At 36.0% G+C, this 16,704-nt stretch overlaps 1 protein-coding gene across 16 annotated transcripts in view; it reads right to left on the bottom strand.

The window, feature by feature from the left end:
* PCDH15 (protocadherin related 15) overlaps positions 1–16,704 on the bottom strand; it is an 803,588-nt gene that overhangs the window by 698,086 nt on the left and 88,798 nt on the right. For 10 of the 16 annotated variants that reach the window (XM_004369890.1, XM_023739508.1, XM_023739512.1 and 7 more), the window contains exon 2: positions 4,434–4,499. The exons of 3 other annotated variants lie outside the window; for them this stretch is intronic. In XM_004369890.1, the coding sequence (XP_004369947.1) occupies positions 4,434–4,499 (66 nt within the window). Of the gene's footprint in view, positions 1–4,433; positions 4,500–5,028; positions 5,044–16,704 lie in introns of all 16 variants that reach the window. 3 more of the 16 variants (XM_004369889.1, XM_004369888.1, XM_004369880.2) reach the window with 1 other exon arrangement.

Below are 16,704 nucleotides of genomic sequence, written 5' to 3'. Positions count from 1 at the left end.
AGTTTTATAGGGAGTCCCTGGGTGGCAGAGATGATAAAGCACTCAATTACTAGGTGAAACGTTGGTGGTTTGAATCCACCCAGAGGTGCCTTGGAAGACAGGCCTGGAAATCTGCTTCCAAAAGGTCACAGCCTTGAAAATCCTATGGAGCACAGTTCTACTCTTGTTACTCATGGGCTCCCTGTGAGTCAGAATAGACTCGACATCAACTAACCACAACAAGTTTTATAGAGTTGTTTTCCCTTGTACAAACTGCCCTATCCTGCTGGTCTTTTCCACTTCTGTCTGCATTGTATACTTCTCTTGTCCCTTGCCTTCATGCCATTCCATTCACTCCAGCAATGCCATTACATGCTGGGTGCTATTTAGTCAACAAATGAGAAAAGGAAAATTGTAAATGAATAGAGAATATATGATTCAATATCAATAAAATCTAGATAACTTGAGGAGATGAGTAACAACCTATTTTCCTAATGGAAATAGAAACCTTTCTATTTACTTATTACTTCACAGTTATATATTCAGAAGGTTTACAGCTGCTGACCTTTTAGAAAATGATTCTTTGGCAGAAATGAAAAGAAGCAGAATGCATCATTACAGATGTAGCTTCACCAGTAATGAACAGAGCCAAACTGTTCTCTATTGTAACAACAGTTGTCTTATAGTCACAATACTAAGAGAATTAAAATACGTGAGGAATTTGACATCCTTGCTTTTTACATTGGCTTAGGTTCACTACTGACAAATGCATTTTAGTTTCATTTAACTCCTTCATAATTTGTGGGAAAACTCTAATTCTTCATCAGTGCATACACTTTTCACTGGAAATGACTCAGAACGACTTGATGATGCCTGGGAAAAGTAAACTATGGAGTAAAAAGAAATGAGTAATTACTATTTTGCTGCTATGCAACATCCACAACCAATTTTGCCAGAAGACCACCGTCTCAGTTATCTACTGCTGCTATCACAGAAATACCACAAGTGGATGGCTTTAACAAACAGAAATTCATTTTCTCACTGTTAAGGAGGCTAGATGTCAGAATTCAGGGTGCCAGCTCCAGGAGAAGGTTTTTTCTCTCTGGTGGCTCTGGAGGAAGGTCTGAAAATTAGTCTGAACCAGTGATTCGGAAGCCTTTTTGAATGTCATTACATAGTTGCTGTAAAGAAGCCAGGGACTCTTACTTGGCTGGCACTCAGAGGCAGGCCTTTAAACAAGACCACTGTAACTGCCCCTGGACTTTCTCTTTCCAGTAAGGCTCAATGCCATGAACCACTCAGCCCAAAGAAACTAGAAAACATATTTCCAGAAAGACTTTTTTTTTTTAGACATTCTCATTTTATTAAGCATAGGTAACATGTTCTGTTTCTCTGTATGTAGCTCTCCCCATTATTGTGTGTGTAATAACACACTTAACACACACTACACACTGGCTCTGAGCTTTCTGGTGTTGTCAAGAAGCATCATTACTATTTATGTATCCACTTTGTCTCCTTACAGCTTGGTTTTCTGGCGATTGTAAGGAAAATGTACTCCTGGTTCAGACTAGAGTGATGTTATGAATCTGTTGTAAGTGTGCTGGTGAGGATAAATGCAAGGGTGGGGAAGAATCTAACAGGGCTCAAGGCTTATGGTTCTCTGCCTGTTACCTTTTTAATATGTTTATACATATATATATGTATGTGTGTGTATACATATACATTTTATGGAAACCCTGATGGCGCAGTGGTTAAGAGCTACGGATGCTAACCAAAAGGTCAGCAGTTCGAGTCCACCAGGGACTCCTTGGAAATCTTACGGGGCAGTTCTACTCTGTCCTATGGAGTTGCTATGAGTCAGAATCGATTCGACGGCAATGGGTTTGTTTGTTTTTATACATTTTATATATACACATATATTTGTACATGTATGTGTGTATATATCTATATCTATATGTATATAGATATATACACTAAGGTGCAAATGCACATGTACAAATGTACTTATCATACATATACAAAGAAAGAAAATACTGCCATCCCACCAGGTATAAAAATTAAGAAAGATACACATTCATGTGACAAACATGCATAGTATACAAAGGTAGCTCAGTGTCTTACATAAGAAAATTAAATATATATTTCAAAAAACTGAGCTGCTTTTTGGAAACTATGCCTTAGTGAGAGATATCTTTTGTAATATTGCTTAGCAGTAGAGACCAACAAAGTGAGCCAAAGGCAAACCGACTCATAACAAACATACTTATTTGACTTGATAATGGATTGGCTATGCCTTTCTTTTAAGGAACCCCAACATCTTTAAAAATGAGTGCTTATTATAAAATACACATTATACTACCAATTAAACAATTTAGGAAGTGAGAAATTAAGAGAGTTTAAACTCAAGGCTAGAAGTAACTGTTGTGTTGGAAAGTTCCTGGCTGATTAAGAAAAACATGAAAAACATTTTTATGGATTGATTCACTCAGACTTTTAAGACAAGGATGATTACACACGACATTATAATATCTGTCAGAGTTTCATTTGATCACCATATTTTCAGATATTTAATGTAAAAGGAAAACGCAAAACATTCTGTCTGTAGGTTTGTATTTATACTCCTGGTGATGACACTCAAATAACTTTGGCAGCATTTTGAATACCTGTCAGTTTCTACAAAATATGCCAAGTAAAGAGCACAACATTACTGCACTATAGAATGTCACATTCCTCTAAAACACAAATATTGACCTTTCACCGCACGTCACTGCACAGCACTGCTCAGGCAACATCTTCGTAGAGGGCCTGAGCTCCTTTGAAAAGTGGGATCTAATCAGCACAAAGGGGTATAAAATATCATTTTTATTGTGGCCGTAATTACCTGGTTGGGAAAAGAGGCTCTGAACAAAATCACGTTAAATTGAAATTATTTAGTGAAAATAAATGTGTTATTTCATCTCAGTTTATATGCTCAAGGGGGTTGGCAAATAATAAGAACATAATATACTGATTGAACTTCTATCATGTCTGTTTATTTTTTATTAGAAAGGTAAACAGTTTTCATTGTAAAACTTATGAAAAATACGGATTTCTTCAGAGAATAAAGGTTAACTCTAAGTTAACCTACTCTACACATTAGACAGAACTTTTTCTGGTATAGCATTTTGACTGGTGTTTTTAGTTTTTTCTATAGACATTTTTAGGACTTATTTCCAGTGTATTTAAGTGCATCACACTTCTCATTAATCATACACTTTTATGATGAATAGAGACTGACTTTTTAAAAAAATAACAAAAATACTGAAATTTCTGTGGCTTTTTAATGTTGTGAAAATTTAGTGGAGACAAATTTGTTTAAACAGAGGCCAGCGACACTGCAGACATTTTTGGCTGAAAGGATATGCAAGAAAGAAAGAAAAAGATCGTGCCAATTCCTCAAAAGTGTTAAATGAATGACTCTAATGCAGCAGAGTAAATCCATGATGAAGTGAACCAATGCAGATAGTGCATATTTTATAAAAGTTTTCATAATACATGAAATACCTACATTAGAAAAGAATGTCATTCTCTAATAAACCATTTGACATAATTCTCCTTTTTTTTTTAATGATGTGTAGAATGAAAAATAAGTACAAATCAAACAAACCCAGTGGAAGGTCCATCACAGAAGTAGGAGACAAAATGAGCCACAGAACACATTCACACACTTAGAACAGTTTAAATATAAACAGAGCCCCCAGAGATAACCATTTGCCTGCTATCTAAAAGAGGAGGAGACTTTCTAATATTCATACATAAATGTTTAGAGAGGCTAGGAGAATGTTGCATGACTACGTTTGGTTTCAATAAGGAAAAATTATTTTTCTGAAGAAGAACTTTATATGAATTAGGTATTGGTTGTTAATTACAGCAGAAAGTCTGAGTGATAATTTAGACTCTTCCTCTGCTCTAGACTTGTTGGGCTCTCTTTATCCAAGCATTTTCAGTTTTCTCATTATCCATTCCAATACCTCCATGTCTAATAGGCTATGCATTTCAATCCTTACCTGATTCTAGCCAATTTCTTGTGGTCCACTTCTTTTGGAGGAATACAATGTGTTTCTGTTAGAAGACTCTACGTACAATAGTCAACTCTACTAATTGACCAAAAGAAAAAAAAACATTTCAACCTGGCATCTGAATGCATTATTGGGCTGACCTTGAATCAAAATGACTCCCTCTCAAAACCAAACATTTCTATTCATTTGCAAGATTTTCTCATAATGTAATCCAAGCAAAGAATTTTCAGGGAAAGGTGTAACTTAAACCCATACAGGGAAAAAAATTAGAGGGAAACTAATTGTGGATTTGAGTTAAACCACTCATTTAGTACCTCCACAGATAATATATCAAGCATCGAAATTATAATAAAGCCCTCTTAGATAAGTCATTCGAAAAATTCAAAGCTCACTCACCATTCCGACTCTCTTCATCGATAGCAACTATAGTAGCTGGTGGTCCTCCCCTAGCTAGTTTGCAATCTTAAGGAAAAACAAAAAACAAGAAAAAAACAAGCAAAGGTATGAATCAACAATTGCAAGGGCAATCACTCTATGATCAAATTCATTGAGATGAGCATATCGATAATTTTTAATCTTACAATCAAATTAATATGCATTGTTACTTTTAACAATATATTACTTTTAAAATGTTCATAATAACCACATAGATTCCTTACCACAACATAGCACAAATCACTTTGTATATCACAAAACTATTCAAATTGTACTAAGAAAACACCAGCAGAGAACACTGGAGAGCAGAAATCCTTCAGGCAGCGATAATGGAATGGTAATTTAACCCAAAGAAATAACATAAAGGAATGATTAACAAGGATAAATTGTAATTAAAGCTTCAGAACAGAAACAAACATAATTGGACTTTAATTGGGATAAAGGGTCTAATTAAAGTGATTGAATAGAATTTTAATAATGTTCTAAAGAGAATAAAACAAAGACAGACAAGCAATGCTCATGAGGTTGGTTAAGATATTTGTTTTTGACATCTTACCCTCATATTGCCAGTCTGGAGTCAAAAGTATAGAGTCATCAATGGAAGCAGATCAGACAAATGGAGGAAAGAAAAGGAAGAAAGAATACACGTATATATTTAGCAAGAGATTTAAAGATATAAAAAGAATTACACAATAACAGATACATTACCTAATGATTTGTGGAAATGGAATACAGAAAAATCTTTATATCAGATTTTGTAATTCTAATATAATATTAACACATTAACTTGATAATATATGTCATTAGCATCTTAAAAGTTATTATAAACAGACTTGCAAATAACATGAAGTGCCTTTATATGTTTATCAACAGATAAATACAAATTACTTATTAACAGTTTATTATCCCTACGTTGAACAAGGCGTAAGAATAGTCCCTGTCAATCAGTAGCGATGATTAGTTCATTATTGCAAACCTTGCTAGTACCATGCCACATATCACATGGTAACAGACATAAAAATAGTATCATAAGCTATAATATCATTGATAAATAAAATATGAAGGCTTTGCCTATAAGAAGTCAAAAGAACACTTCTGAGACATAAAGCACTACCCCGGGAGGCACTTGGTGAACCTGGCTGGGTTTTGTTACGCAGTTACATATACACAACCAAAAACCAAAAAACCAAACCCATTGCTGTCAATTCTGACTCATAGCAACCCCAAAGGACAGAGTAGAACTGCCCATAGGGTTTCCAAGGCTGTAAATCTTTACAAAAGCAGACTGCCACATCTTTCTCTCGCAGAGCAGTTGGTGGGATCAAACTGACAACCTATCGGTTAGCAGCCGAGTGTTTAACCACTGCACCCCCAGACTCCTACATATACATGACACACTCCTGTAATTGCATCGTAGACCAACTTTGCTTAAAGCCATCCAAATATGTGTCTTATTTGGAAGATGATTTCAAGATTTTTTTTGTTCTGACTGTTTTTTAAACTCTGCTATTTATTATGAACATGGGCATGAATAATAAGGCCTTTTGCAAGCACTGTTATATAATTAAGGTACGTGTTCTCTCATATGAAGCTTGAGACTTCAGACACAAAACAATTTTTTTCTCTCCTTTCTTGTCAATATTTGAGTTGTAAGTCACAATGTTTAAAGGTCTAAAGTATCTCATATTTATTACACACATTCCTTTCCTTCTTATACCCTCTGGCCTAACTTGTCATCTCTACTCTTGTAATGGTCTCCTCGCTGGTCTCCCAGAAGCCTTTCTTACACTGTACTCACCATTCATTCTACAAGAATTATCTTCATACATGATGGTGAAATAATGGCGCTCCTCTCTACAAAATCTCTCTAAATTTTCTTCAAAATAAAGCAAAACTTCTTAGGGCAACATTTTCAGTTTTTCACATCGTGATATCAAGACCCTTTTCTTACAATTAAATACTCTGTCCTTCAGTTACATCAGACAACTTATTCTTGCCTGAGCATTCTCTGTATTTGGGGGGAAGTCCTGTTACCTAGATGCGTCTCTGCCTCTACTTTTCCATGGCAAATCTCTGCCTATCTTGTTGGAACTAGATATTTCACCTGCTTATTGAAATCTTGCCTATACCTGCCAGTAAGAATTTATGTTTCATTCTCATCTGCACATAATATTTTCTTCACCTAGTTTTCCCTTTCCTTATGCATTGAAACATTATTCACTCAGTCATTCAAATGTATACATTAATTACAATGTAGGAAATATGAGAATAAAAAAATTAACAACTCTTTTCTTTGAGAATCTTGAGTTCAGAGGGGTAGGAACCAGACAGGACAAAGACATGCAAACAGTCATACAGGCATAGTAGAATGTGGCATATGTGAAGTAAATCCTTTAATAAACTTGCTAACAACACAAAAGATCAAAAGAAGAAAAAGGACAATACATGTGGGGAGTGGAAATGGGGTAATGAGAAAGCAGATGTGATCTGTGAAGGAGAGAACAAAGGAAACCTGGCCAGGTCTTATAAGACCAGTTCTTACAAACATCTCTTCCATTTGTATTTTAGAGAGTAATTATTTTTCAAGATCATTCTTTCCTCTCTCTATATATATAGTAACTGTTTTATGATGGAAGGTAAGCAAAATGTGTTGTGTATTTGAATGTGAAAGTTGGCAGATGAATAAATTGTTTAATCAATAAATTTATAGGCAGATGGGATTAAGAAAGAGGAAACGGGGCAGTTGGGCATAAATATTTTAAATCTTTTCATGGTTTGGGAATCATATAGTTGAGAAGGGTTTAATGTCTAGAATACATAAAGAACTGTAAACTCAACAACGAAAAGATAAACAACACAATTTTAAAAAGGAGGAAAGACTTGAGTAGATATTTCTCCAAAGAACATATACAAATGGCCAGTAAAAACATGAAAAGATGTTCAATGATACTAGTCACTAGAGAAATGCAAATCATAACCACTCTGAGATACCACTTAACACCCATGACCAAAAAAACAAACCCATTGCCATCGAGTCGATTTCAACTCATAGCCACACTATAGGACAGAGTAGAGCTGACCCATAGGGTTTCCAAGAGGTGGCTGGTGGATTCAAATTTCTGACCTTTTGGTTAGCAGCCAAGCTCTTAACCACTGGGCCACCAGGGCTCCTAACACCCATTAGGGTGGCTATTATCAGAAAAATGGAAAATAGCAAGTGTCATCAAGAATATAGAGTAACAGGAACCCTCATCCATTGCTGGTGGGAATGTAAATTGGTGCAACCACTGTGGAAAACAGTTTGGAAATTCCTCAAAAAGTTAAATATAGAATTACCATACGATCCAGCAACCCTACTACTAGCTATATACCCCAAAGATATGGAAGCAGGGACTCAAACACATGTACACCAGTGTTCATGATAGCATTATTCACAATAGTCAAAAGGTTGAAACCACTCAAGTGACCATCAACAGATGATTGGATAAACAAAATGTGGTATATACATACAATGGAATATTATTCAATCATATAGAGAAATAAATTTCTGATACATGCTAAGACATAGATGAATCTTGAAAACATGCTTTAAGCATAGTGCAATAAGTCAAATATAGAAAGAAAAATACTGTATGATCCCACTTGAATAAAATTTCCAGAATAGGCACATTAATAGAGATAAATGTTTATTAGCGTTTACCAGGGACTGGGAGGAGGGTGAGATAAAGGGTTATTACTTAAGGGGTACTGAGGTTCCGTTTAAGGATATGACAATCATTTGGAATTTACATGGTGAATGTAATTAATATTACTGAATTGTATACTTGAAAATGGTTAAAATGGCAAATGTTTTGTTATATAAATTTTATCACAATAAAATTCAAGAAGAATAAAACAGTCTGCCAAATTATTCCCTCTACTGGAAAATCTTCCCTTTTGCCAGTCTAGAATAAATGTCTCTTTTCTGAATTTCTGTGGTACACATTGCATTCCTTATACTAATTACACTGTTGGAAAAATAATAGTGCTTCTGGAGAAAAAGCCTGTGCCGTATTCATTTTGGTAACCTCAGTACCTGGCATGGTGCCTGGCAAGAGTTAGCCCTGAATGAATGTTTGTTGAATTTTCCTGAAATACAGTCTACTCAACTATGATCTCCCATTGGACATCCCTCCATGAGAGCTGCTCAGAAGTCTCTGACCTTACTACCCCCTCAATGGGAAGAAATAGCCCAGGAATAGAGGCTCCACTACATCACTACATCTTCTCCAAGTCAGGCCCCTTTATATGATGTCCACTAGGCTTTGTTCTTCTGGCAGATTCCAATTCCCCAAAATAAATTATCTTCACATACAACAGATGCTTTATTTCTTTGAGATCAAGTAAAAAATAATTTATTTATTTATATTTTAAACTCACAGTACTAATGAAGAGAGGTTAGTAAGAGACAAAAATAATCTATTATTAACACTGTTCACAACAGCCAAAGTGTTTGTTTGGGAATGATACATACATGAAAGTATAATTAATTAGTTTTGAAATGCACAGAAATATTTTAATGAGAACGAGTATACTCAGAATTGTCTTGGAAAGACTGTAATTTTGTATGGAATAGCCAGGGATGTATTACGCATGCAAAATGTTCAAATGGAGATCAAAGTGAAGACTAGAAAGCAATTTGGTAGGCTGGGATCCTGTTCTCTATGGTCTACAGATAATCTGTCTGCCATGGGAAAGACAGGTTAGTGGATGAAGCCTGTACCTTGAAATGGACCTCCTTAATCTATTTAATTTCACCCTTCACTGTCCCAGTTAAATCACAAATTCATTGTTTTTCATGCCTAAGATCAAAACCTCTCAGGCCCCTACGCCTTTCCTATATCCAATTTGCTGTAAAGTGCAGCATATGAATACAAATACCTGAACACTCTGTGTGGTTTATTTCTTTAAATATGCTATAAAGCTAAAAACAAACCACGTATTTTTAAATAATCTCATACATTTAACTCCCCCCAAAAGTATTAGAAGGATGTATAATAATTGTTTTCAAAGGTACTAAGCCTGTGATTCTTTGTTTTTATTGTAGTCTGTGGTTTAAAATCATGTTACAGACAGGCCAGAACAATGGCAAGGATCCAGAATCATCCAAGTATGCTCATTCCTTTACCAAGAAGAAGAGAAACAACCAAAAGTCACAACCCTATTTCCACTTTAGCCCATTCTCAAAACTTCCATTTATGACCAATGTGTTTTCAATAAAATCTCAAAAGTATAAATTTTCATTTGTTGTTTCCCATATATTAACACATCAGTTGCCATCTATATGCCAATAACTTGCATGTTATACCTCCTGCCCAGACCTCTCCCCTGAGTCTAGGTCCTGCTGCACAGGCACCATCTATAATTTCAATTTCAAAGATGCCTCCAATGCAGAGCTTCAGATTCAAATTTCAGTTCCTAACCCCAGCTCCTGACGTATTCCAATATGTCACTGTCTGAATGAATGGCACAATTTTGGACCAAGTTTAATAAACCAGAAACCATAGAGTCCCCTTTGACCATGCCCATCTCCCCGTCTCCTATGTTGAATCTATTAAAATCCTGAATTTACTTCCTAAAGAAAAATCTCTCACATTCGTCTCCTGCCTTGGATCTCTAGTAGCGCTACTCTAATCCAATGTCTTATCTACTAAAGTTTTCTTAACTGTTCTCCCTACAGGCAATTTTGTCTGCCCACACATCGGTTCTTCTTTTTCCTTATTCTTCGACCAGAGTGATGTTTTAAAATAAAAACCTGTTTAACTTTTAATAATTTCTCATTGATTTTAGCTTAAAAATCAATTTTTTTCATGGACTGTATCCCCTTGAAAAATTTTAGGATAAAAGTCTAAATATTTTATAATGGCCTACATGATTTTACACAACGTGCCCTCCCTCCTCTTTCCTTTCCAGTCTTAACAATTTCTATGCTCCCTCTTACTCTCCGAATTCCACAGTCATTTTTCTTTTCCTAATTACGCTATGCTCTAGCCTGAGCTAACACAAGACCTGTCCATCTTGCATTATTTCTGTAAAAGGAAAGTTTCAAACTGGAGGCACTTGTGTCAGACGTTAAGGATGACAGCACCAAGATACACTCCCAGGAAGCAAAAGGTCAGGATATAAACCATTTGTTCATGGGAAGAATGTGTCAAGATGTAAACTATTTGTTCCTGGGAAAAATGTGCTCATGACTGCAATCACATATAACCAAACAGGCTGGCACCGCTCACCTAGGTGGTCACTCACTCCCTCCTAGCCATTGGCCAACCTAATACATTTCAAAGGACTTCAAACTGAAGCTGATTTTATCTATAATCAATCATTAACCCCCTATTCTTCCTTTGTTCTCTATGTATATAGCCCCTCTCTCTGCTTGAACTGGTGGAGTGCTTTGTATTTTTACTTAGTGCTGCCCAGCTCCAGCTGTATTATTCGTCAGTAAAATTCCTTTCCTTTCATTCCTGACGGAGTACACAATTTTCTTCTCTGACAGAGTAATATCAGAGTCCAGTCACAGTAGTAATCTGATCTGACATGTCTTGGTCAGAGAGAAAACTTTTGTTGAAAAATCTGGCAGAAGGCACCATGGCCCCAGCGTCAGAGGCACAAAGTAATTCCTTCAAGAAAAATAGTGTACTAGCAGAACAATTTTGACAATGATCATGACAATAAACATGTATTATTGATAAACTTATTATTAGTATTTTTTTGGCTTAGAAGTTTCCTTAGCGTGCTCAAAAACTGGAAATAATAAAGTATGGAAGACAAGTATTTTACCACCCTTTGCATTTAGAGATGGTATCTGTGACAGTTTGCTACCCACATGCACAACACGTGATGAAGAATGCGTTTACGTCCTGCAGAGTTGACCACTAGTGGGTTCATTTTTAGAGAATCCGTTATACGGATGTCTGTGGTTTTGAAGATCTGCTGCTATTTAAGAGACTTTCTGAAAGGCAGGACTCCACAATCTATTTCTGCTCATATCACACATTTGCCAACAGTAAGCCCAAGGAACACGTGATAATTGATAACTGCTTTCCTCATTGCTTTCCAAGCTACATGGCTTCTTATTTTACAATCAGCCTCCTATTCTCAGTATTGTATGTCTAATGGTGTACACACAGCAGTTTTCTATATGATTTTCAAAAGGAGGGCAGCACTACAAATAGTAAAAATGAATCGTTTCAGAATTGTTGTTACACTTACAGCATTTTATTATATCTTTCCTTAAATTAATTTACTTGAAAATGGTGGTGGACTCATTATTCTGTTTTTAGATTTTTTTTTTTAAATTTAAACTACTTTATTAATAATCCTATCATCAAGAGTTTGTTTTTTTTAGAAAAATTTCAATAGTCTTAATCAGAGAAAGAACCAAAAATGAGACAAATATTTTCCCCAAGCTCTTAAAGGTCTATACAATAAAGCTTATGAACTTGACATGTAAAGAAACCCCTAAATCCTTCACTCAGAATCAAATTTACTCTTCTTTTCCATACTGTTTTGACAAAATGTATTTTTTTGTTTTGTTTTCTAATCCCAGATAAATTAGAAGATAATATAAAAAGTAGAGGACATGTAAAGTAAAGAGAAATGACTAAAGGAAGGCACATTTTCAATATGTCAACAAGGGTAGAGAGAGTAAAAGTAGCTATAATAACTCACAAAGCATAGTTGTCTGGAGAAAATACCACCCTTTTCTACTAAAACAGCTTCAGTACTGCTTTATGGCACATCGTACCAATTAATGATTATGTTAACGACCTTAACTCATCAAGACACTATTTAATTTCTGCAAACTCTCTTTAAGTAACAAAATACAATACAACATATTTTATAAAAATTTACATCCACAGGACTTATAATAATAACAAATGCTAATTAAAATGAAATGATATTTTTGTTCTGCCAAATTGTCAAAAGGATGATAACTAGAGAATAAGAAAATAAAAATTAATAGGCAATGGATTTTAGGACTATAATTTGGCTTTAAAAAAAAAAAAAGAAAAAATGTTGAAAGTAATTTGGCAAGAATTTGAAGAAAGTGCTCTTTGACACAGAAATGTTACTTTGGGGAATATGCCAATAGAGGAATAATAAGACAAGTAAATACCAATGCTAAAAGTACTTGTGATGGATTGAATTGTGTACCTCAAAATTATGTGTTGTAAATTCTAACCTCTATGCCTGTGGTTATAATTCCATTTGGAAATGGTTGTCTTTGTTATGTTATTGAGACAAGATTAGTATAAGGTGTGTCTTAAGTCAATGTCTTTTGATATAGAAGAGATTAAACAAACAAGTCAGTGAGCAGAGATAAGGGAAGAGAGATGCCAAGCCACATGAAGATTGCCCAGGTGCAGAAGATCAGAAGAGACAAGGACCTTATTCCAGAGCCAACACAGAAAGTTTTCTCCTAGAGTTGGCACCCTGATTTTGGACTTCTAGCCTCCTAAACTGTAAGAAAATGAATTTCTGTTGGTTAAAGTCATCTTCTTGTGGTATTTCTGTTATAGCAGCACTAGATAACTAAGACAGAATTTGGCACTGGAAGAGTGGGGTGCTGCTCTAACAGATACCTAAAATGTGGAAGCAGTTTTGGAATTGGGTAATGGGTAGAGGCTGGAAGAGTTTTATGATGCCTAGCAGTAAAAGCCTAGATTGCCTTGAAAAGACTGTTCGTAGAATTAGGGATGTCAAAGGCAATTCCAGTGAGGGCTCAGAAGGAAGTGATGAGAGCACTAGAGAAAGTTTCTAACATCTTAGAGAATACATTTGGCACCAGCAACAGATTGTTGCTAGAAATGTGGATATTAAATGTGCTTCTGGTGATGTGAATAGACAATGGAGGAAGGGTGATGCTTTTTATGCAGTGGCAAAGAACCTGTCTGACTTATGTCCAAATGCTTGGTGGAAGGTAGAACTTGTAAGTGATAAACTTAGATATTTGCCTGATGAGATTTCTAAGCAAGGTCTTCAAGAGGTGACGTGGTTTCTCCTTGTCACTTATCATAAAATGTGAGAGGAAAGAGATGAACTTATAAATAAGCTATGCAAAATGAAAACAGAACTTAAAGATTTGGAAAATTCTGTTTACAAACTAAGGACATATGTCCTAGAATGTTGACCAAGGATTTGGCTACACAATCTTTGGTTAAAGAGATTAAGCCTGTGACTGATCAATCTACCCAACTACCACAGTAGAAAACCCATCAGTTTAGAGTGAAGGGGACAGAGAAAGAATAAAAGAAAAGAACTCTGTCTGCCTCTTGGAATTGTACAGGCAGGAAACAGGTCAAAGGAGCTACATCTCTTGTCCTTTAAGAAAAGAAAAGGACCATCCCTGGAGCAGCTCAGAGATCAGCAGAGGTATTGGAAGGAACAGGGTAAGCAGGGCCTTCTTGGTTTCAAAGTGTGGGGCCATCGTTTCCTGAATCTTAAAGGGTGGGGCCACAGCCTCCTAGGTTTCAAAGAGCTGGGATCTTGACCAACTTAGTCTCAGAGTGTGTTTCAGGGGTATTGCACCACTGCTCAAATCTGAGGAGGTGGGGCTGCCATGCCCAAACAGACAGAAGAATGGGTCTTGCTGGGGCCGAAAGGGTGGGGTCACCAGTCAGATGGACTAGGAGAATGGGGCCACCCAAAGCTGAGGGAGCAGAGTTGCCATCCCAGAGGGCCTGGAAGGCAGAGTTGAAGCCCAGGGCCAAGCGGCCTCCACTCAGAATCCAGAGGGTGTGGCCAATACCCAGAGACTGGAGGGCAGGGCCATTGCCCAGATGGTCTCAGAGAAGAGAGGATTCTTTTTAAGCCTTGTGAGTTAATGTAATTTGTTCTGCTGGGTTTTGGACTTGGATTTGATTTAAGACTTTTAGGATGATGTGATGGGGTGAATGTGTTTTGCATAGGATAAGGACATAAATTTTGAAGGGCCAAAGGGTGGAATGTTATGGATTGACTTTTGTCCCCCTAAAATATGTATTGCAAATTCTAACCTCTATGTCTTTGTTTATAATTTCATTTGGAAATGATTTGTCTTTGTTATGTTAATGAGACAGGATTAGTGTAGGATGTGTCTTGAGTCAATCTCTTCTGAGATATAAAAGTGATTAAACAAACCAAGTGAGTGAAATGAGATGGGAGAAGAGAGATGCCAAGCCACATGAAGACTGCCCAGGAGAAGCTCAGAAGAGACAAGCACCTTCCTCCAGAGCCAACAAAGAGAGAAGGCTTCCCCTAGACCCAGCATCCTGAATGTGGACTTCTAGCTTCCTAAACTGTGAGAAAACAAATTTCTGTTTGTGAAAGTCATCCACTTGTGGTATTTCTGTTATAGAAGCACTAGATAACTAAGACAGTACTTATAGTAATAAAATATTACACAATTTTGTTAGATCATTATTATTCATACATATTTTGCAGATGTGGCAGATACTGTAGATTGGTCCACCCACTTCATTTTTTTCTAGCATGTTTTTTGTACTATAGACGTTGGGAAGCTTAAAACTATGTTCCCTATTACTAGCTTTCCTGTCCCCTCCTGCCTTCTGGTCCTTGCTCCTAGGCTGGTGGGCCCCTTTCGTCTCATTTTGTTTTATGGGCCTGTCTGGTCTTGGGCTGAAGGGTGAACCTCGGAAAAAAAAAATTTTTTTTTCCTCAGACTCATTTGACATAGGGTTTGCCTTGTAAACTCTCAAGCTGAACACACTCTCATGACACTTGGAAAAAAGAAAGGAACACATGAACCAAAGTGAGTTCTGGTCTTCTGACTTACATAGTCTAGAAAGCATGTGGTTCTTTGGGGGCTGCTGTGGTAGAGAAATTAGTATCAGGTCCGGGGTATTTTAGGTGCTACAGTGGGTGGTACACTATTAGAGTTTCCACTAGTAAGTTCAGAGTTGTGGCTGGGAGTTTCTCTCGCTCTCTTGATCTTGCTATTACAGCATCCAAGGCTACTTTTCTAACCCTTCTAAGTCACCTGATACACAATACTAAATTCATTCCAGATGAAAGGGTCTACTTGGATTGTATTATGTGTACAATAAAATCTGTGTAATGTAATACAGCGAACATAAAAATATATGTATACATAAATTTTTTAAAGAAATTATGATGTCATGAGCGATGGTTAAAAAAACAAAATGCAGGTTTTAAAGCTGTATGTAAATTGTGATCTTATTTTTAAGTGTGCATATATAAAGACTTTCAATATTAAAAGCTAAGTATATGACATTATTGTTATTATCATTTGTACTTTCCTATTGCTTAAAATTCCTAAATTGTTAATGCATTGCCTTTATAATCAGACAACAAATGATAAATACAATTTGGAAGATAAAGTAAGGAACTTTATCTTAAAAATACTGGGAATATCACAACTATTTGATATAGAATAAATAACCCTATAACATTATAAAATAAAGAATGCTATAAATAATGTAAAGCTTTTTATTTCTGTGAAATCTGTAATATTAGAATACATTTAGATTTAAAATTCATCAAGGCCATAGCAGGTGCATTCTTGTCACCCTGCCACACTGAAGACTTCCAGAAGCTGCCGGTTCACCTGCTATATGAAGAGTAACAGAGGTTCCTAAGTCCTTCCTTCAACTTAGTATGATTCTCATTAACTCAGATTCTGAATTTGGACACATGGCACTCATGGCAGCATACTATATAAGATCTCAAAAAGGCAATAACTTTGTGTTTATTTGGGCATCTGAGCTGGAGTCCCCTGCTCAGTCAAGGCTGTCATGATGTGGCAGGAAAGCTATAGGCAGGAGATTCACAATTAGATCAAAGGTGATCACACACCAGGGAAGAGCCATTGGCCAGTCAATATTTGTTGGACCATACTGTGTTCAAAACACTTCAACTCTGCTTCTCCTTCTACTTTATTTTCCTTCCATTTATTGTATAGTTAAATATGTTTTACTATTAAAAAAAAAAGTAAGCTAATCACTTTTTGAAAGAAAAAATGGGTGAGCATGCAGAAGTTTAACATGGCATTTAACATTATTTAAAGTTTCCCGAACAAAATGCTTTATTTTCACATCAACCCATTTTGCCACCCATCTTCTCTAACTATTCTTGTTTTCTGTTATTTTGGTTTTTCCTTTTTAACATGTCAAATATATACAGAAAAGAGTATCTGATATAGTTGTAGAATTTAAAAGTCATTAAAAATTAA

The sequence above is a fragment of the Trichechus manatus genome, unplaced genomic scaffold (assembly GCF_000243295.1).
Source record: "Trichechus manatus latirostris isolate Lorelei unplaced genomic scaffold, TriManLat1.0 scaffold00007, whole genome shotgun sequence".
NCBI classification, from domain to species: Eukaryota; Metazoa; Chordata; class Mammalia; order Sirenia; family Trichechidae; genus Trichechus; species Trichechus manatus.
The sequence above is the reverse complement of the archived record's forward strand: the minus strand, read 5'-3'. Positions and strand labels throughout refer to the sequence as shown.